At 38.9% G+C, this 22,354-nt stretch overlaps 1 protein-coding gene across 5 annotated transcripts in view; it reads left to right on the top strand.

Moving 5' to 3' along the window:
* LOC134546213 (uncharacterized) overlaps window positions 1-22,354 on the top strand; it is a 720,520-nt gene that overhangs the window by 609,541 nt on the left and 88,625 nt on the right. For all 5 annotated transcript variants that reach the window (XM_063388829.1, XM_063388828.1, XM_063388825.1 and 2 more), the window contains one exon: window positions 21,553-21,634. In XM_063388829.1, the coding sequence (XP_063244899.1) occupies window positions 21,553-21,634 (82 nt within the window). The remainder of the gene's footprint in view (window positions 1-21,552; window positions 21,635-22,354) is intronic.

The following is a 22,354-nucleotide window of genomic DNA, read 5'->3' as shown; positions in this document are numbered from 1 at the left end:
CATTTTGTTCTGCCACTGAGTAGCTATGCTAGCCGAGTAACGAACCGTAATTTGAAGTATACCGTGTCTTTCAAGAAATACTATAATTGTGTTTGTGTTTAGAGTGTTGCACCGAGAAATAGGATTGACTGCAAAGACACTTGTGCATTTTATCTTGCATGCCCATCGTACATCTTGAGTTTTACTAAACATATGGTAGCCAAGGTCACAAGTCAGACTAGAGTAATATATTCTGATATTATAAAGGTAATTGTGTATTTCTAGTATTTAAACCATTTACAGTACGCAATCATTGTGAAAAGTTGTTAAAATTGTGTTTATTTACCAGTACATATAAATAATTTTAAAATATATTTTTTAAAGTTATTTGTGGCCAATCTTCCCTATGTCATTTGTACACCAACACTAACACTTGAGAGAGGTCCTGTATTGTTGATTTTCGAATCAATATATTATTAATATTAATATTATTATTATTATTATTATTATTATTATTATTATTATTTGGTGTTGATGAATCGGACCACTCAGAAATTCTCTGTCCACTGTTCTTACATACAGTTATATCTAGAGTAGCAGTACAAATGGAACAAGAATATTCATGCAATATTACAGATATTTGTACATTTACATGAAAACTACTGTATCACTACAGAAAAGTGTTCGTCATAATACTGTGTTCAGATTCTCAACCAGGCATTTTGATTTGTGTTGTCCCAGTACCTTCAATAGTTTTTGTAAACCGTTCCCTGAATAGCTTTCTTAAATATTCGATTATCTTTTCCTTGGTTTAAAAACATATACTTGAATGACACATCAATTTAAATTCAAAATTATACACCAATTTTCGTAAGAGATGCAATATTATCTCGAAAAACGTATTTCATATATACAAAAATAACAATAGCCATGTGTTGTTAAGTTACAATATCTTTCTTGTAGTATCACAAAATATTTCTTGGCAGCTGGTTTCCAAAGTAATACGTGGTAAAAGTACAGAACTTTTTTTATGCTTAGAATTAATATTCAATAATTACCATTGACTTTTTAGACTTGGGGAGTAGCGAAATATTCCGCACGTATGTTGAACCAAGCTTAGACGGATGACTCCTATAGGTTAAATAGTCAGTGTACTACGCAACTACATTGAAATGGTGCAAATTCCAAACAGCCTCGGACTGTCGCCGCTCCGGAAAGGCACAATTGTGTCGGGTTTTCCGTCACGCGTGCCTGCGACCACTTTCCGCGCACGCCGAGCCGTGCGAATTGCCATCCTGTCACGTGTCATCGTCTCTCTTGTTTTTTTCGTCCGATGCCAGCCACCTCGAAGAGTACTTTCAGGGCAGCTGTGGATGGCGCTACGACTCCACAGTTCTCGTGGTTGTCAACTCGCTGCAGTGGGCAGGGATTTTTTTTCCTGTTTATTAAGGGGGGGGGGGGGGGTGTTTAAAAAAATGTAAGCGAAGTCTTTAAGTACTCGTTAGAGATGTGTAATTTTTAACATCGGTGATGAGCAAATTCACATGTTGTCATGTTGCAAATACACTTGGAATACGAAAACTCGGACACGAAATTTAACGAAAAATACTTTTAAAAAAATGCTGAGCGTGAGACACGTAATTTGACTTTTCAACTACATTTCTTGACGCGAATCATACGCAGTTTCCGCACCCGCCGTTAGAATTAGCTGCCGAAGTAGCTACGTCGACTATCGAATCATTCCTTTTATAGACAGAAATTTTAAAGTATATAATGAAACTCCTCCGGTAAAAGCGAAAAAAACGTGACAAAACATCTACACCCCGGCTTTGGTCCTGATTTTCGGAAAGGAATTTTATTGAAATACTGCCCATTTTGTTAAAATTCATTTCATAGTTACTACTATAGTTTCCCTTTATCTTTATGAGCTTTGGTTCGAGCCATCCATTACGGATGACAGCATAGTGATTACACGTTTCCGTTCCATGCGACTTCAGTTTCATTCATGAAATTACTCCCACCAAATGTAATATACAGGAAACTAAGATGTTACACACAGAAAATAAATGTTACTCGCCTTCTAATGTAGTCACCTACACGAGGGATGGTTTGACATTTTTCCGACAGATAACTTTATCAACATGTTCAGTTGGACAGCCATTGCGGCACTAGTGTACGTGCGGGCGTCTCGCACATCGGCGAGAGGCGGTGCGCCTAGGCGATGAACTGCCTCTCAGTCGACAGCGCTGGTGCTTTGTGACGTCACCGTCCTGGCGTGGGCTGTGTTCGCGTGTAACCGCCCGAGGAATTCCTCCAGTTTGCGGCGTGAAACTACTCTCTTTAGCTCGTCCTTTTCCTTAGACCGAACTGTTGGTATCGCTCTCTTTGCCCGGTGTTCCTTCCGCGTCGGTGATGGGTCAGTTTCCTGACGTGGAATTGTTTTTGGCGGAAACACGTCAGAATGGTTATGGCAACAGTAAGCTTCTAGGTTGTTTTTTTAATAGGGCTTTACGTCGCACGGTTATGCGCAAGGGCTCTAGGCGTCGGGAATTCAAAGATTATCAGGGTGTCCACGTTATAGAAAATAGGAGTCATCAAGGCAGAGTCAGGGAAGTTGTAACTGGTAATGAAAAGCCAGGAAATTATTTTAAATCATGGAAAGGCAAGGGAACTCTACTGTCACGCACCCAGATTGTTGTTTCCCCAGATGGTTATGCACGTGATGCACGCAAGGTCCTGTTTGAAGCAGACCAGCTGTGGCGATGGTGGAGGCAGGCTGTTCGTCGTTTCTTTCCGAAAACTGCAAAATTGGGAAATTGTTAAAAAATAACAGTGAGGTAATGTCAAGAAAATTTTATTACAAATTTGTTTGGACACATTGATTTTAGTAGTCTCCCAGCCACTCTCGTATATCGACTCACTGCTCATGGTCATGCGTAGATAATTCCATCTCGGCCTTATTTCTAATGCCTGGATTCGGGATGGCAAATAAAAACATACAAAAATATGTAAAATAAGTTTTGTCGTAATTTTACTAACAAAAAGTATTCCCCTAAACAATAGTCATTCATGAGTAATCATATTTGAATTTAGACGATCTCAATAGTTTTTTCCATAAAAATAGAAATCTCCTTAATTTTAAATAAACCAACAATATTATGTGTAATTAATAAACTAAACAAAATTCATACCAAAATTAACATCTCTATAAATTCCAGTAAGAAATATAAATCTTATAGCTATAAATATTAATATATTTCTAGTAGTAAGTGTGGCTCGCGGAATTTGTTTAAAAACATCTCGATATGTTCATTTTAAATACATCCTAATTACGTATTTCATTTAATGTTGCAACAAAATAAGTTTTAACAGAGCTGTACTTTTTCCCAAGTATTAATATTTTTGCCCCTGGCCAAGCCCTTCGTGTGTGTGTGTGTGTATATATATACACACACACACATACATATACACACACATACATTTAGAATAAAGTCAAACCAACAGGCGAAAAATGAAAAACTTAAAAAATATATATAATAAACGTAACTTTATGCATGTTCATTCTTAGTTTCTTAGCTCTACTTCGTGCAGATTTGGAAGTATGCATTTCTTCTTAAAAAGCTAATATTTTTTACCTCATTCAGATGTGATTTTGTGAAATGCTAAAAACCAGTAGTTGATAAAACATCTCGCCGCTGCTTCGGCGTAGCGTTGTGTGATTGTTGCTCCGAGCGGTTTATTAGTCGCGGCCCACCTCCCCCCAGCTCTCGCTTGACCAGCCTATTCGCCGCTCGTCGCCAGCTGGTTAGCGGTTTTTCGGAGGGGCGTCAGTGCGTTCCGGTCGGCCGGCGCCGTCACGTCGCCTCGTGGGATGTCCAGCCCGCCGTCATGGGAGCCTCGTGAGTGTGTGGCCTCCGCCCGTGCAGACGGCCAGGAGACGGCACGCCGCGACGTAGTTCGTTACATCGCCATGTTGTCCCGCCCAAAATATTGTGGAAGTGGTGTTTGATGTTATAGGCTGGTCTCATCCGTCCGTCAAAACCTTACCAAGTTTTAAATTTCGACGGACTGTCGGACGAAAGTAACATCCAAAATGTTAGAACGGTACCTACTTCAGACAACCGTTACTATTTTAAAATTTTTTAAATATTTTTATTTGTTTAACTGCTCTTATAAAATGTTTTTTTAACTTACGTTTGAACACATGTTTAACAGATGAAGATACTATAATGCATATCAGAGCGAAAAAAATTGTAATGATTCATTGCGTAACTTTGATTGTCAATCAATATACCTGTACATGATAAATTGTCACCAGTATTTAAGCCTTCCAGTCAGCTTCAGAATGGACGAGCGGATCACTGTGATTCGCTCGGCCTGTTGACGGACGGGTGACGGATCGTTGTGAGTACAGCTTTAATGTGAATTAGAATTTCCGTTAAGCCACTTTCGTAAAAAAAATGCAAACACCACACTTCAGGCAATGTTTTGGCGCAACCATTAGCTGAAGAAAAACGGCTTCACACACTTAACCACGTAATCTCGCAGCCAGGGCTATCCTCTGCTTACAGCTGGTTCCGCTACAGGCCTGCGATTCGCGGATCTTCCTCTGACTCCGGACTTAGCCTCTTGCCCGTGCGACTTCACGCTCGCAATACGTTTTTATATAATGCAAACGAATGGCTATCGGAAAAAAAAATTCATTTGTTGCTAGATATGCGAGTGAAAAAAAATTTCCCTTATTTTCATTACTAACGTAGATTTACATATTTTAAGATACGTTGATGTAGGTTCTACAATAATTGATTTTTCTGCAGATTGGTAGGTACTATCCAAAAAAATTTTTTTACTATCAGTTGGTAGAGGGTAGAAGAAAGACAAAATGTATGCTTTATTTGGTTCTATTTGTGTTTAAAAATACTCGATGAAACCTAGTGTTTTTCTGTGAAAATATAACTCGTTTGAAATTTTTCCTGTATTGCAGAAAATGTCGAGAGAGACTTCTGGAAAACTAATATTGAATCGTGATACATCAAGTCGTGCAGGCGTCGGAATAATTTTAATGCGTGTGACTGTGTACTGCGAGGGGTTTAAAGAAAACAATGGAATTTGCAGTCGGCCGGCCAAATTGTCATCGTCTAGTGAAATAAGAAATAAGAAAAATCACGCATTTTTAGGAGTTCAAACCATTTTAAATATCGCTGACTCAACGTAAACAAACTTTCAGTATAGTTATGGTCACCTAGACGTTGTCAAGATAGAAGTAAGAATTTTCACGAAAATTTCATTTATATAACGTACGTAACCTAATTTTACCTTTTAATAAAAACTGCAACTACAATCGCTGACGCGAAGTGGTCATTTACATACCCAAGATTGTTCGTAAATACCAAACTTAAAAAAAAAGTTAAAAAAAAAATATTAAACATTATCTGTGCGTTGTCGTACCAATAATCTATTTAATGATACTTGTTTTAAATTATAATTATGTTTTTTTTTACTTTCGTCCAAACAGTCGATAAGATAAACTTTTGGTATGCCATTATATAATGTAGTCTACGTTATATAATAAATGACTTAGAGGATTTTATATGTAAAATTTATTTTAGCCTTGACTTAGAAATCACTAGCGTATGTTTTTATGAATGTACACTGTTGCACAGTTTCGTAAAAGAAAACGTTCCCGGTAAATTTGTAAGGTAATCAACCGGAGTAAAGCTTTTATTTGCAGTGATGACTACTCAAGCTGGCCTCATTTTCTGACTTCAAGGTTAACTTGTGAGTTCCAATGAGTATTTCCTGTGGGGAAAAATAAAAATATTTTCGCCCAAAGACATCAACCTGCACAGAAATGCTGAATTCGCTCGTATGCGCTAGTTCTGTCGGGCTCCGTTGTTTTCTCGGCAAAGCATGAAGTCAGCAACGGTGACGCAAGCATACCTGTCGTGTGCGCGTCGTAGACCTGGTTATTCCCCCCGCCCTTGACGACTTCACGCCTGCTGTCTGCCGCCTGTTGGCAAACCGTTGCAAAACAGAAGCTATTGTCAGTGTCGTGTTCGTCTCGGATTTGACGGTTCTCAAAAGCGGTCTACGTGTTCTACTGCTACTGTTCTGTCAAGTGTTCGTGCATAATATCTTTGTCCGTTCTTGAGTTTTCTTCATGACACGGTGCAAATCAACAAGGAAAGTCTACAGTTCACAAGCATGAGTCACACCGAAACATCCAAAGTTTTCCGAAGTTTACTGATCGCTCTTGAAGAGAACGTAATGCAAGGATTTATATATTTTACGGCCATAGAGTATTTTAATTAGCGCCAACGTAACTTAACCTACCCTCCTGAAAAAAATAAAGAATTACTATTTATTACACTGACCGAACGTAACATAACCTTTTACTTTTGTCCCTGTGAACTGTATGATATCCAACTAGCAATGACATATTTAAAAGAAAGTTTGAAATCACTCTTTCCCGTTGCAAAAAAAAAAAAAAAACAAAAACAAATAACTTGAACATAGTGTGATTCTTTAAAAGTGACAGTTGGGAAAGGAAGCTGGTACCATTTGTTACTTCTTATGAGAATTTTAAAATTCGTCGGGGTTAGACTAAGCGGTTGGACCGGAGTGGTTGCGTTTCCACTCGGCGATTTCTTCTACATCAATAACTGTTTACACGTTCGATTTTTGATGAATTTGTTTAGAGCATTCTTGAGAGACCTGGACTGTGCACTCTGAGGAAGAAATTTTTGCCGCAGCGGCAGAAACGCATAGTGTGACATTGTCCTTGCCTTGTGCGGTTGCATATTCGTCCGCGTAGCTGTTCGAAACTCCGAACCCATTACATATTGCAACTCGTTGTAAACGAAACGCTGATTTAGGTTTCAGTGCTTCGCGGGAGTTTTTGCATCCGTGGAATGACGTCTCTTCGATCAGCGTCATATAGAGTGGGTTAATTTGTGTTTTCGTACTACCTTCTGCTATACTAGACTGGAGCTGAACAAAGGCTTGGCTTCTCTCGCCGTTCTGGATTCACAAAATGCAATTGAGCCGAGTGACCTTGACACAATTATTCAGGCGAACATTTGTTCTGTGGTTACCCAATCATGTGTAACCCTCTAAGGATGCGACCTTGTCGACCAGTGAGCGTTTTAAAATGGCGTGATTATAAGTTGGTTTAGTCTAGCCTCGATTGAAATTAATCTGCGAAATAATATTAGCTGCAGTAGTAGCACCTAAGGGAAATTGGGTCTTGCTATCTTACAATTTCAAACATTTTGATACTGCTTGCAAAAAAAAAACTCCCGTGCTACATTTGGTGGTTTAACATGGCTAATTGTTGAAGTAAAAAACTATGAACTAGTCTTGTTATCATGATAGTTGTAATCGCCCGCGTGAAATAAGTTATTTCCTCGCGGCGCTTACTGAAGATAGAGCATGTTGGTAAATATGGGGTTGCAACAACGTATATATATATGTGAGTATGTATGATTGTATGTATGTGTATGTATATATATGTATGTGTATATATGTATGTGTATGTATATATATGTATGTGTATGTATGTATATATGTATATATGTATATATATTTATGGTCTGGGAGATAAGATTGTCTTGACCTGCCAAAAATTGGGAGACATAGTTAAAAATTAGAATTATAGCAAAAAATGGATAAATCCAAGTGTGCGGGGCCTAATCCCTTTAAATAAGAAAGGGATTAGCTGCGAACACAAGTTTTTTTTAACAGAATTATCGTTAAACATAGATACATACGGCGTTTTATGATTAATTGTTTTCCATCTCGACGCCACCTTGCTGTTTTGGTATTTGTGAACTGTTTCCTCCGGCCAAGCCCCTTCACCCACGGGGTCAGGTCGCGCTGAATCGAATTCCAGCGTTCGCATTTGAATACAAACCAGGCGCGTTAACAACCTGTGCAACCGGTTTGGGTGATGCTTTTTTTTCCACCCCGAGCATCCATTGTGCGATGAATTCCGATTTGCGTCCGTATGTGTATAAGTTATGTGTTAAATTTCGTAAGAAATCTTCCCTCCTTCCCTCCTTCACTCCTCGCGTGTTGGTAGCTTTGGGTCGCATTGACTTTGGACAGACTTAAACACGTGCGTGGATATGTGGCGTAAGACTGCCATTTATAGTTTTTTTTTATTAATTTTTGCTGTATATTCTGTAGAATATCTTTTTTTTATGGTATCGACCGAAGGTCTAGTGATCACTGCGTACTTTACATGTAATCATTGTGATATTTATATTTAACATAGAAAAAATGTATCAAAATAAAGTGTAAGACATTAAAAAAAACACAGTATCAACTGAATAATATTTACACTCATGTAAACATGTTCACAAAACAAATCAAAATGCCATAATAAAGAGTGATAAATGAAATAAAAAACAGATGCTTATAAATTATTTAAAAATATAACTTTTCTTTGTATTGGCAGATTGGGTATGTGGTTTACCTTTTCAAGGCCTCCTACTAACGTACAATCCAGTAATTAAATAATTTAAAATTGTAAATTATATTTTTCAATTAATACAGCTTGACTTTATTTCAAATCGAGTTTACAAACGAAGTTGTGCAGCGACATTCGATGTAATTGGTAGCTGTAAAAAAAATCTCAACGAAATGGGTGATTTCCAGCTAGTATACATTTTATCACCATCATGGAGGTAAGAAGTATCTAAGGAAGTAGGTGTGTGCTATCTTTGCCTTGTTACCTACTAGACTTCAAAATCCTGTCTAGATTACTACATAAATTTTGGTTATAACGAAGTTTAACCTTTTCAGATGGGTTATGTTTAACACTACTCACTTCATAATGACGTTATGATTATTTATAGCGAGTTCCTTTCAAGCTATTAAAGGCCTCGCCTACCTGGGGCTCGATACTGAAATGCACTAGCCTCGTCATGTCATGACTCTAGCTCGCAACCCGTCTTCCCCGCCAGTATAGCTATTCTTAAATAAATAAAAAAAACACGGGTAGGAACATAAACTCCCGCCTACTTGTCGTAGCCTCCGAGCACTGCTGACTACTAGGCGGTACCGCTAGTGTTGAATGCTGGGAAATAGTGTTATCATTTTCTGCTATACCCATGAGCTGAAGCTGTAAAGATGGCGGACTCGCGCGTGTAGCAACACGCACTTACATTATGTTCGCGTTTGTGAACATCGAGAAACGCACAATAATATTGATGCGTCAAATGAATATATTTTGATAACTTAAATAATTTTAATATGAAATAAGCACAACTTTATGGATTTTGAATTAAACTAGGTATCTTCAATATATTTAAAAAGTAACGTCGCAAGTTTGTAGGTTATGTGTGTCTGTAGCACAACTGTAAAGTGCATGGTTCCAATGAACTAAATATGAAGGCCATGTTTTAGACCCTGTCATTGCATTTTATATTTTTATTTTGGATATACTTAATTATTACATTAGGTATATATAGTTTACTTTATGCAGAAATGTTATAATTAATAGTATGTATTTCTATACTTGCTCTAATACCTTTTAATAAATATTTATACACATTTTTTCCCCCCTTCATTTCATACTAATTAGGCCTACAGAAAATTTTAAGTATCGATTTTAAAATAAACAAAACCAAACGTAATTAAAACTTAAATATTATATATTAACTTTGTAACTGAAAGAAATATAAAAGTAAGTGAATGTCCGTATATCTATACTAATATTATAAAGCTGAAGAGTTTGTTGGTTTGTTTGTTTGAACGCGCTAATCTCAGGAACCACTGGTCCGATTTGAAAAATTCTTTCAGTGTTGGATAGTACATTTATCGAGGAAGGCTATAGGCTATATTATCAATAACATAGGGATCCTTACTAAAAGTCCAATTTAGAATCAAATGCGTTGGAGGGGGTTAGATACAACATGCAGTACACGTACGAAGTGTGTGTTGACAATGCCGCAGGCGCTAGAAGTCTATATATATATATATATATATATATATATATATATATATATATATATATAAAAAAGCGAAATACCACTCACTGACTTTCTCATCAAGAGATCTCTAAAACTATACACCCGATTGACTTGAAATTTAGCATAGTTACTCATTTTGTGATGTAGACGCTCACTAAGAACGGATTCTGCGGAAATCCGATCCCAAGGGGAGTTTCGGGGGCTTAATATATCAAAATTTCCAGTTTTTGGTAGGAAATCACCATGGCAACGGCTGTTGCTTTGTTGATGCTTCATTCGTCTCTATGGCAACGACTATTTCATTGTTAGTGCAGTCCTCATCACCGTTGAAATTTTGCGGGTACCTACTTTAAATATCAAAAATTGCCCTTTTTTTCAAGTATATATATTTTACAGACTTGAAACTTCACAGTAATGTTCCTTATGTTACGCAGGATGACATTTTCCGAAAATTAGATCCCATGGGTGGTTAAAACCAGGCAACAGTGGGTACTTTGTCTGCATGAGAACAGGATTTTGCATTGTAAATGCCTTCTGCGTCTCCATGGCAACGGGCATCGCGCGGCAGTGGCATACCCACAAGGAGGGGCATGTATAATGAGCGGCGCAAGAGTGATCTGCCTGTAGACTGCCGTAGCGAAGTACGGGTACATCAGTTCTACGTTGCGTGCACGAGTCGGGAAACCATCGGTGCTATTCATTTTCTCTCCAGTACATTATACAGCATTGTAATAAATTTTCACTGAATTTTTTTTTATTTACCATTACTGTAAATGGGAGATGTGGCTTAATTTTTTTCCGTTAGTATAGCCGTGCGAAGCCGGGTCTGGCAGCTAGTTATTGATAAGAATGCCAGGTGGTATTCTTAGACTTAGGATTTTAGTTTACTGTGGTCTTGGACTATCCCTATAAATTAAATGTATGTTATTTTACGATTAGTTATATATCACAAGTTTCCTACGTTAAATCAAACATAAATTCTCTTGCATACTTCTTAAAATAATAATTTAACCCATCAAGTCGCATTTTTTTTTCAAGTAACGTTTAGAAGAAATTTTTTTTTCCAGAATCAACGACTCACAATTTTTGTGTATTTTCCGTATTTGGTTACATTAACAGCCACGTTATTACAGCATTTAGATACAGAAAATTAAGAATTCATCTTTGCTTAAATTACAATGTGTATAGTGTAATATTAATATTTACATTTTTTTTCCGGCAAAGGAATTTGAACCCAACCATAAATAACATTTGGTTCGGAGGCACATACTTTTCCAATACGCTGTTAAATCACAATATGTGTTCTAAAGATATTGTGAGTAATCAAAATGCAGTAATACCAAATGTCTAAAGTATTTTTTAATTTTGCGATTGCTCCTTTCTATGAATATTTAAGTTTACAAATTGTATTCGAGAATAGTTTTGCTACTAAATATTTTCAATTGCCACACCAATACGATTGGTGTGTCTCCCAATGTTAACGAATTGGGGTTATATATATATATATATATATAAATAATATGTTTATTTTGCAACACGTGGGTGCGCTATCGACACTTCGGTTCGGCGGTAGCGATGCAGGGTTCTCACCCCTGTGGGCCTCATTGTAGTATTCTCCAATACGACAAGCCACAGGGGGAGTTCCACTGCAGCTCGTAGCTCATAACAGTTCGTCAATTTCCAAGCTCCTGTGCACGAGGCTACAATCACTGTTCACATGAATGAACTAGTCAAACCACAGGCACCGTCTTTAATAGGCATAGCATTGCATCTAGAGAGCTTATATAATGACGGTCTGGTTGTACGTTGACAGTATTATAGAATACCACTACACGCCCTTCAGAATACGATGGTGGCGGATGGGTAGGTCTGTTTCAGTATTTAAATTTTAAACTTAATTTTTAGCAGAGTGAAAATGGTTAACATGCGTGTTCTCCGAATAATTGTTCGTGATGAAACGCGCAGTGCAGATGTTTGAAACCACTCAAGGGACTTGCCTTACACTTTCATTTTCATTTTTTAGCCATTTAATGTTATATTCACAGCTCAAATCTCACCGTTGCCCTACACACTACGAGAAGATCGCGCGCCAGTTCATAGCTCTGCGCTTAGAGACGATACCGCGCTAGAAGCACAAGCGAGAGTTGCACTTATCACACAATACACTCCTGACTAGGCGGGCCCATTAAACTTGCAATATATTAATTTCACATATATTATATTGAGTCCTGGAAATTTCGCGGATTCCTCTGGCCTCAGGATAGATTTCAAAGTTATAGGTGTGCTCGACCCATGTTTACTTTCCCATTGGTTGATTTCTTAGCGAGAACATTTTATCCTTGTTATTTGGCACTCCTGATTCGCTTGCTTCTCTGCTAGCTGGACATCGTTGGCTTACGGTCGTAGAAGGGCGTGTCCAGATAACTGCGGTCCAATCATGAACACACAGTGCGACAGTGTGGAGGTTTGCATTCTAGCTTGCGACTAAATGAATGCGCAAAAATTCCGTGGCTCTAATTATATTTGTTTTTCATTCCAGTTGCTAGTCACTTCAGAACAGGAGAACAAGACATTCTCTCTCTCTCTCTCTCTCTCTCTCTCTCTATATATATATATATATATATATATATATACATACATACATATATATACATACATATATACATACATACATACTTATATACATATATATATGCATATACACATACATTCATACATATGGACCACAATCTGCCAATAGAACTGTCCGAATTGGTTTGATATAAGTAATGGCACGTGAGTTAGTTTACAAATTGCACTGCAGATCGAATGCTATTTTGTTAGTATTATTAAATATAATTTGAATTATTACACTTTAAAAATTCTCTATTCACAAGATTTCTTAACTCTTCGGTGAAACTGGGTCATGCGATTTGACGTGAGATAACCGCGGCTGTGTGGCAGCTACATCCGGCGCGACGCAAGTTTCTGACAGTTTTATTGGAAAATAAGCCGTTGAACGTCGGGGCACACCCTCTCCCCCTCCCCTCCTCCCCACGTCCCTAACTGCGCAGCTGGCGCCCGCGGTCTACCTTATCGTCAGTCTGTGGTGCCTTCGCGGGAAGCCTACTGTTCATTGACCCAGAGTCAAGTCGCCCGAGTAATCCTCGTTCGTGCATCCTCGGTTACTATTTTTTTGCTGGTGAAAAATTAAAAAAGTATTTTAGGTTAGGGGTTACTTTAATAACTAGAAAAATTTCGTTCTTTGTTTTTCTTCGTAAGGGTAGGTTTTAGCTTGTTTAGGTGGTCGTCACTAAAATGGTTTACATTTTCCTCGTAACCTAACTAAAAGTGTGTTTTTTTTTTTGGAGGGGCCCGGGTTAGGGGAGGTGCCTATAGACCGAGGCCTATACGTGTAGTCATGCTGGGTACAGACATGGAGTGAGAAGGCCGCAAGCATCGTGCATTGGCCAGCCATGGAAGCGATTGAAGCCATGACTAACTCACCTTTCTTAAATGATCACAACCAACGATCATTTTGCCCTTCGGGAAAGATCGGCAACTCAATGTTTAACTCTGTGTCCGAAGTTTCCGCCGCCGATCGCAGCGCGCTCGTACAGTCCCAGCGGCAAGGTACGTAACTATTTCCAAATGCGCGCGAAATTTGAATAGCTTTTGCCTCACTTTTTCTGTTGCCATAAATTTGCTATTGATGTGTGTATAATTTTCGAATGAGAAAAAAGTATATCAATACAGAAAAAAAAAACCTTAATTTTATTAACTGCAGGTTTAGAAAATTACATTTTTGAATAAGTATATTATTTCATTTCATTTCATTTATTATGTATGTGGGCTAGTTATTTTCTAAATTATTTCATATTTAACAAATGTATTTTTTTATTTTTTTAAGTACGGATTCTAGAGCATCATAACCTATCAACATTAATATTTCAGGATAAAATTTTTTTAAAAAACATTGGTATGCATGAAAACCATTTAAGGATCTAGTCAAATATTGTATTAGGACAATATGGTAAACATTAGGCAATTAGCATTGGCGAAGCGCAAGACAAGTGACTGCAGCACCTCTGGTGACATGGAGTGAAGAATGCCCAGCATAATTCAAATTTACATGCATCTTAATGGCAACTTGGTTAGATTTTTAACTTTTGTTTTTACCAGAACTTTCAAGTAAACAAACATATTAAACACTGTTGTTCATGAATTCACAATACCAGGCAATGTTGAAAGGTATGTGTCAAAGACAGATATGTTTAAACATATGCAAAATGTTATCAACATAACTGAACAAGTAGTAGTGTCCAATCGGATATCTGTTTTATTTTTCAAGGACACTGGAACATTTAATTTTAGCAATGGAAGACGGTTTTAAGAATTAATCTTAACTTCTCAGCTGGAAATAGCCTTAATTTTAAATAAAAAATCATTAAGTAAACAACTTATAACGTATATAAATTAGGCGTGGAAGACTGAAGATGAATGTGTGATGTAAAAGTTGGGGGAATAGTTACAAGGAGATAGTGGGAGGCTATAGACGTCCATACAAACTAGAAGTGTGAAAAGTTATTGTTTTTTTTTTTCAAGAAAGATCTGAGCATTAATAAGGAATATGAGCTTGGCAAAAGTTCCATATTGCGCATCCAAGTTTATCCCTTGATCCTAATGGCATGATCCTGAATACATTGATCCTGTGGAACATGATGTTTTAATTTAGTACATTGAAATATCCCAAATAAAATAACAACTGTGACAAGGAATTATGATTGTATTATCAGATAAAATAAAAATTTGAAAATTTTTTTTACTTTGTAACTTTGTATTGTAATAATTTTTGTTACGTCCAAGATCTTTCGACGTACAGTACTATATTAATACAGCAAGCATAATGTATCACAGGATCAATCATAAAGAATTATGCCATCATGATCAAGGGATGAACTTGGATACGTGATACGGAACAATTACCAACTACACACGATTTACCAAACCACCATTTCAAAATTTGGTGATTAAGCTCTTTAAATCATTAAACCACAAGAGAACATAATTAATGCCTAGTACATACAATTATGAATAACACATGTCTCAACAATGAGAACTTTAAACACACTCGGTTGTACCCTGGGAACACACTAAAAACATGAAAAAAAAAATTTGAGACATTTAAATTGTTTTTATTTCACGTAACATAGTATACATTCTAAGCAGAATTTTAAACTTAAAAATAATTTTAAGTTTGTGCTTGACATACCTACTAATAATAAGTCATTAATTGCATACACAAATAATCTTTGATTGTCTCTCTATAAACGTTAAGGTAAAGCTTAAAAAGTGCATACTAAAGTATTTTTAGGTAAACATATATGTTAACATCAGCACAAAGCTGGTTCAAACTATAGTGCCACGTGTACGATAATTACATTATTTTGGATAATTGAGCATGCAAAACTACAGGAAATAAGATGTATTACATTTTTTCTTATTACAAAACCAATGCATGGATTATGGATGATTTATTTTCCAAATATTAACCATTTTCCTTCCTTGATTGTTTATTTTTTGATAGGCTACACTAGGTTCCTAAGGGACTCTAAATTAAGTTCCCATAAGCCAAGATAGATGATCTTTTAATTTTTTAATTTTGGTCGGGGCGAGAAGTTCACCGGGCAGCAGTGGTTGGGAAGGTGGGGGGGTTCACTTGGACGCTAGCTCCGCTTTCATATTTTTATCGCATCTGGATTTTGGTAATCAGGGACGCAAGCTGACAAGGTTGCTTAGGCAAGCGAAGTTGCACGGGCGAGCGGTGAGCTTCGGGTATGTTCGGTACTTATCGGGGAGGTCAGTGTCGAAGTAGGCCGAACGGAGCCTGGGCGCCAGACTGCAGGCTGCCAGGTCGACTAAACCGCGGAGAAATTGCCGTATTTGGCCTGCGCTCGGGGCTCGGGGCTCGGTGTGTGCATGGGCCTTGTAAGGCATTGACCCCCCTCGTCCACGGGCTCGCTCACAGCTCGGCACTTTCCTCCCGTCGCGATGGGGAATTTTAGTTTGATACCATTTCTTACACACACGTCAGTGCAGTTTTGCACTGTTTGTCATAGAAAAAAAAATGAAGAACGCAAATTAAGAAATAAAAACTCACAAAGAACAAGCCTAAATCAGCTATGTCAAACAGATAAACCCAACAATGAACCCAAACAGTTATTATGGACAACACCACGACGACGACAGCACATGCGAACACATTCAACCTTAAATATCAGACAGCACAAAAATTCCGTGGAAGGTATGTAGTTATGAAAAGAATAACAGAACAGACTAACACAGTGGACTAACATCGACGAAACAGTTTCAACAATAACACAAGACACTAAACCTGGACAACGCAGCAGATAAACGAACACAACAATATCGACAACACCGGCGAACACAGTAGGTTTCCTATGACAAAACAATTGCGACGTTTCGGGAACTGGCATCGCTTCCCGTCGTTGGGCACATGCAGATGTCGGACACGATTTTTTTTTCCTTCCGCCGCACGAAGCTGGATTGTTGTGCCTGCGCCATAATCGTGTCACGTAGTTTTTTGGCTTCTGCGTTCCAGCCGCATCGAAGACGAAAATTTCAGACATTTCGGTCAACCTTGCAGTCGCCATCTTCAGGATAGTTTCAGTAGGGTAGAATCAGGTAACTGCTACCCTGAATATGGCTTCTACTAGTTACACCGAAAGCTCTGCGAAATCTTCGCTTTTGACACGTCTAGAACCCAGAATCCATGTTACTTCAATGGCTGCGAAAGCCTGCTATCAGTGTCTCACATAACTTGTCTCAAATTTTTGACTTTATTACGTAGTACTCGGGTGTAACATCTTCCCAACTGTCGCGAGAATAGTATCACGTGATTGGCAAGAAATATACTTACGTAGACAATTGGTACTACTTTGGAGAACTTTCTATTTTAAGAAAATGTTCAACCACCATGAATTAGGTAAATATTCCTGATAATTACAATTTTGATACGTATATTCTAGTTATTGTCTTGACGAGACGTAAATAGCATCTTTCGAATGCGTTTTTTTTTACTCTTCGTTATCGTCCTAAGGTTCTGCTTCACATACAATGTTGATTTTCTCCCTCCGCTGTCGTGAAATTGTTTTTATTTTAATACAATTGATATAAATGTTTCAGTATGTGTTGAATTTTTTTCTTCGAATTTTGTTACCAGATGCATGCTACCAACTAGCCGCCGTTTGTGAAAAGTCACACGTATTCGTAATTAAAAATATTAGCTTGACTAATTTTATAATTTTCTGTCACAGCAAATTAATTTTTTTTTTTTTCACATTTGGGTAACAGCATTTGTTTTTCCTTAGAACTCGGGTTTGGCCACAGATTACGTAATAAAAAAAATAATTCGGAGGAGAAACAGTTGTGGATAGAGCTAACCATGGAGTTAAGGAATTAGGGCACAGCTAACTCGCCGCCAAAATTGCCAATTTGTAACAAATCCATAGAGGTAAGAAGTACGGGACCTGGTGTGTGCAAGCTTTGCAATGCTAATAATTGGAAGTCAAAAATGAGAACGACCTCTCACCTCTTATACCTGGCTAGCACAACCATTTTTGGTGATAATAGTTCCACGAAGAAACCTGTCAGTCGGTGCCCACGGCTGCACTCGAGAGGTGGCGGTCCTGCCAGTACGAGATAATGAACAGCCCGAAGTTGCAATACTGCGCAACCAATGAACGAATGAGTAGTCGTGAATCTAACAACCCGTCACGCAATTTCGCGGTGCGGTGAGCGACGTTATTGCTTTGCCCACACGAAACCATATATTATTTTCGTAAATGCAAGACTCGCTTAGTCTTGCAGTGCGACTAAAACTCTGTTAAAACTTTAGGCAGTGAGTCTGACGTGTTCAAGTTCGCCATTACGATATTTCAATTGTGTAACATTGATAACTGTTAAGTTTGTTACTTTTTGACTTGGCGTAGACTTACGCTAGATTCACAATAACGAGACAACGCGATGTGAAGATAGCGATGCGACAGCAAAATGTCGCGTTATTGTGGACATAGTCTTTACTCGCGCAACTGACGATTGCTGGTAAAATAGCTTTCGATATATAGCATTTGATGGGCGTAATTTCGTGAATGCGACGAAAGTCAAGGAACGGAAATTGTAATCACGGTGCTGCCATCTGTGGCAGATGGCGCGAACCTAAGTTCACAGTGACGACGGGAAACCTTACTGTATTAACTTTTTAATGATGTTTAATATTATGGGCAGTATTTTAATAACACTATTTGTTGAAAATCAGGTCCCAAGCCGGGGTTTAGTATTTTAAAAGTGTTTTTCGCTTTTATTGGGGCCATTTCATTTTAATGATTAAAATTTCGGCCTGCTAATCAAATGATTCAATAGTCAACGAAGCTGCTTCGGCAGCGAATTCTAGCTGCGGGTGCAGAAACTACGTGTGATTCCCGCCAAGAAATGTAGTTTTATATCTATCACGCTTGGCATTATTTGAAAGAATTCTAAGTTAAGTTTCGTGTTCGAGTTTCGTATTATAAGTGTGTTTGCAACATGAGAACACATGAATTTAATCGTTACCAAGCTTAGATGTTGCATATCACTTGCAAGTACTGAAACTGCTGTTATGTAGGCCTACCTACGCACCAAACGCTTGCGGTTTGTTTTAATTTTGTATAATTCAAATATAACATTAAGTTGTAAAAATCACTGTGCGTAAACCATTTAAGATTTTACAGATAAATTAACAACAAAACCATACGAGAATAAGTACCAATGAATCAGTTTAACGATCTTTCGAAAACAAATTTCTAACTCGTATTTAATTAACGTCGCGCCAATGACGCGATGGAAATCGAACATATTTGTAATCGGGAATTGGCGTCTGCCATGTTTGTCGTGTTGACGTCATATATGTGTCGAACATGATTGGTTGGAATTTTTCGCGTCGCCGCTGTCGTGCTATCGTGATTCCAGCATTATTTTGCATGTTTATATCACGTAGTAGTATAATTTGTCATTTCTTATTCTATGAGTTTGATACATCTATGCACAAGGTACATTACTTCAATCATATATATTTATATATTTCGTAGTTTTGTGTCCTTTAGCACAGCTTAATTTATTTTGTATAGAATGGTTGTTTACACAATTTGTAACATTGAATGTTCGGCAGCGAACAAACTCCAAAAGGTAGTGTTTATTTTTGTAATCAGTTTATTTTGTGAAAAAAGCTTTAAAACCTTGGTTTATTTTGAGAATTTTGAATTTTAGTTAAGTGAAACATCAGAGCTATCTCTCGCAATATTTTGTGTCGACGTATGGAAGTATGATTAAAATAATTGCTCATTGGTGGGAAATCAAATATCAAGTTTTCACGTGACTGATGTCCCTGTCTCAGCACTCGCTTTCACACTCCCTTGGCAATCACTCATCAACAGTTCGTGTGATAAAGCCAGGGCGAAACTAGGAGGGGGGGGGGGGGGGGGGGGGGGGGGCAAGCGGTACATACGCCTCGGGCGCAAAGCTGTGGGGGCGCCGAAATCGCTTGCATTGTAATTCCTACCACAACTGGTAACTGGTAAAAAGTTTTTTAACTTACATGCCAGGAATGTCTAATCTGATTTACAATATAACGTCTCAGCATATTTAATGAACAAGTCTAGTGATTATACGGACTACTTTTTGGACATAGTGGGTTCATGCATGGAAGGTACAGTAGCACAGAAACTGTTACATGTAGGTATGGAAAATGCTTAAATAGCACCATTTTTACGTGGGAGGGCTCCCGGACCCCCCGCTTTATTGGTGTGGTATGTGCAAAAAAAAGAGGGGGGGGGGGGGCGCATGAATCAATTCATGCCCCGGGTGCCATAGACTCTAGTTGCGGCCCTGGATAAAGCTTCCAAACTCGCATTGGCGCTCACGCTGCGGTTATTTGATTCTTCTGAAAGAATTGCTATGCCAGCTGAAGTCTTTCTGTCAATACAGTTAATCTGTGGTGTCTTCAGGGCTATTCAGAACTTGCTGAGCATGCAAAAATTCTTAACGATTGGCTGCTAAAGGAGATAATTGGCAGTGGTTGGATAACTGTGCGTAATGGATAAACTTAGGCGTAGGATATATTTAAATATCAAGCTAATTTGTTAGTAAAGCGTTTTTACCTTTTGGCCATATGTAACACAACCAAAGTTTTGATTTATTTGGGACTTATTTTTGTCTCGTAGACATCGAGGCCATTAGGCCCGTTCTACGATGACACGGAAACGGAGACGGAGAATGTAAAGGGAACAGAGATTGTACGATAGCACGCAGGAGGAGACCAAGGAGCATGTAAGAAGTATATTAGCTCTATGGAGGAGACGGACCCGTACGGAATAGCTGGGCTCTTCCGTTTACGTTGCTCCGTGCGACCAATAGCAGCCGAGTACTTGGCTGCAGTGGTAGCCATGTTTATGTTCTAAATACTTTAATAAAATTGTTTCAAGTACAAGAATATATATTCTTTTATTATGTTATTTTTATTATATGTGTAGATTCTGCCCGTGCAATATTTTAAAATTAAATTAATATTTCGTAACCTTGAAATGCAATCTCATTGGTTGCCATTTGATAAGTTTCCGTGCATTGCGAAAGCAGCAGACGTGGTGGTGAGATGTTCCGGGAGATCAGTCTCCATCTACGTGATCAGTCTCCATTGGAGAACGGGTCTTAGACGGACACACGCGTCGAACACAGCGGCATGTGGTGGGGAGGTGAAGTAATCTGACATGGTCTATTGTGAGGACCCGACCCTGCGTCCACCTGTGGAGTGTCCTCGGGTTGGGGGACGGAAGTGGACTTGGAAAACCGATGTTGGGATGGCAGTGTGGGTAATCGAACCTTGATACCCCCCAATCGATGACTATGCCGCTCACCGATACGCCGAGACAGTATTTTTATTTTTGAAAGGAGGCTTTTGGGATTTAGGGCTGGCCATTCATTACTACATGCACACTGCACGAAGGAAATTTTTTGGCATCCCATGGTCCACGCCGTGATTGCGGTATTTGAAGTCTAGTGTGTGTATTGTAGAAACGCTTCAAGTGACCATATTTTATGGACAGTTAAAATTTTTAACAAAACATTTACGAAGAACGCTGGTTACAAATTATCCAGGGATCTTTTTAATTTTACGGGCGCTGAGTCCATTTAATTTGAACACGAATCATCAATGATAATTGTAGTATATTAACAAACAATTCAGAAAGGCGTTGTCTACAGCGAAGTTGCAGTCCGGCGTAATTTTTACGAAGATCCAGTTGTCTATTACGACGATCTTTAATTTTTTCAGGTTTAATTCTTCGTGGTAATTTCTAAATAAAGTAGCTGAGCATCCCCAACGCTTGGTCAAGCAACATTTTCGCAATACTTGAGGTGCCGTAGTGCGGAGACGCCCCGGCGTGCCATCTTCTGATAGTTCCCGACTCCGCGGTCGGGGGGTGGCTGCTTGTAGTTGTAATTGTTGGTGTTCCTGGACGGAGGTGTCGCGCGACTGGTTTTCAAGCTCGCCGGTCGCTGCGTGTTGCAGGTCGAGCGCGCCCGCGCAGCCGGAGCTGTCCAAGAGCAGGAGCCACTCCGCCGTGGCGACCTGCGCCACTCGCGGCCTGCAGGTGAGTGCCGGCGTACAGCCCACGGCCGACCGCGTGCGGGGCGCGGCTAGACGGGCGCTGTGTATGCAGGGGCGTAGCCAGGGGGGGGGGGGTTTAGGGGTTCAAACCCCCCCCCCCTTAGCACCAAATCTTTAATTAATTTCTTATTCATCACTCAAAGAAATTTCATATTAAAATTAATAAAAATATTACCGTTACAACATTTAAATTTAAGTACCGAAAACTGCTAAAATAGCATTATTTTACACCTTAAAATACAAATTTTCCCGGGTGAGGACCCCCGGATTTCCCCCCCCCCCCCCCGCTTTAATACATACACAAATCCTGGCTACGTTACTGTGTGTATGTGGCGGGGAAGGTAAGGGGCAATGTGGAGCTGGGTTTGGATACACTACAAAGGAGGAGGAAAGTAGAAATATTGGTGAAGTTTTTTTATGTTGACAAGTGGTCGAACAGAGGGGAATATAGAGGGAAGAGGGATTATGAGTGGAAGATCCGGAGCGAGTGGAGAAGAACGGAAAGAGGAAGGCAAGTATTCCTGGTGTGGACAGGGCGGGAGTGGAATGAGCTTGATGGGAAGAGACTAGTTGTGAGAGGAGGGAAGGGTTTAAGGAGGCTGCTTCAAGAATGGGGTGAATGAGGGGGATAGAGGCTCCTCTCCGCATGGCGGAAGCCCAATCTCACATTTATCATATATACGTGGCTAGAGTTCTCCCTCTG

Source organism: Bacillus rossius, chromosome 1 (assembly GCF_032445375.1).
Source record: "Bacillus rossius redtenbacheri isolate Brsri chromosome 1, Brsri_v3, whole genome shotgun sequence".
Lineage (NCBI taxonomy): Eukaryota > Metazoa > Arthropoda > Insecta > Phasmatodea > Bacillidae > Bacillus > Bacillus rossius.
The sequence above is the reverse complement of the archived record's forward strand: the minus strand, read 5'-3'. Positions and strand labels throughout refer to the sequence as shown.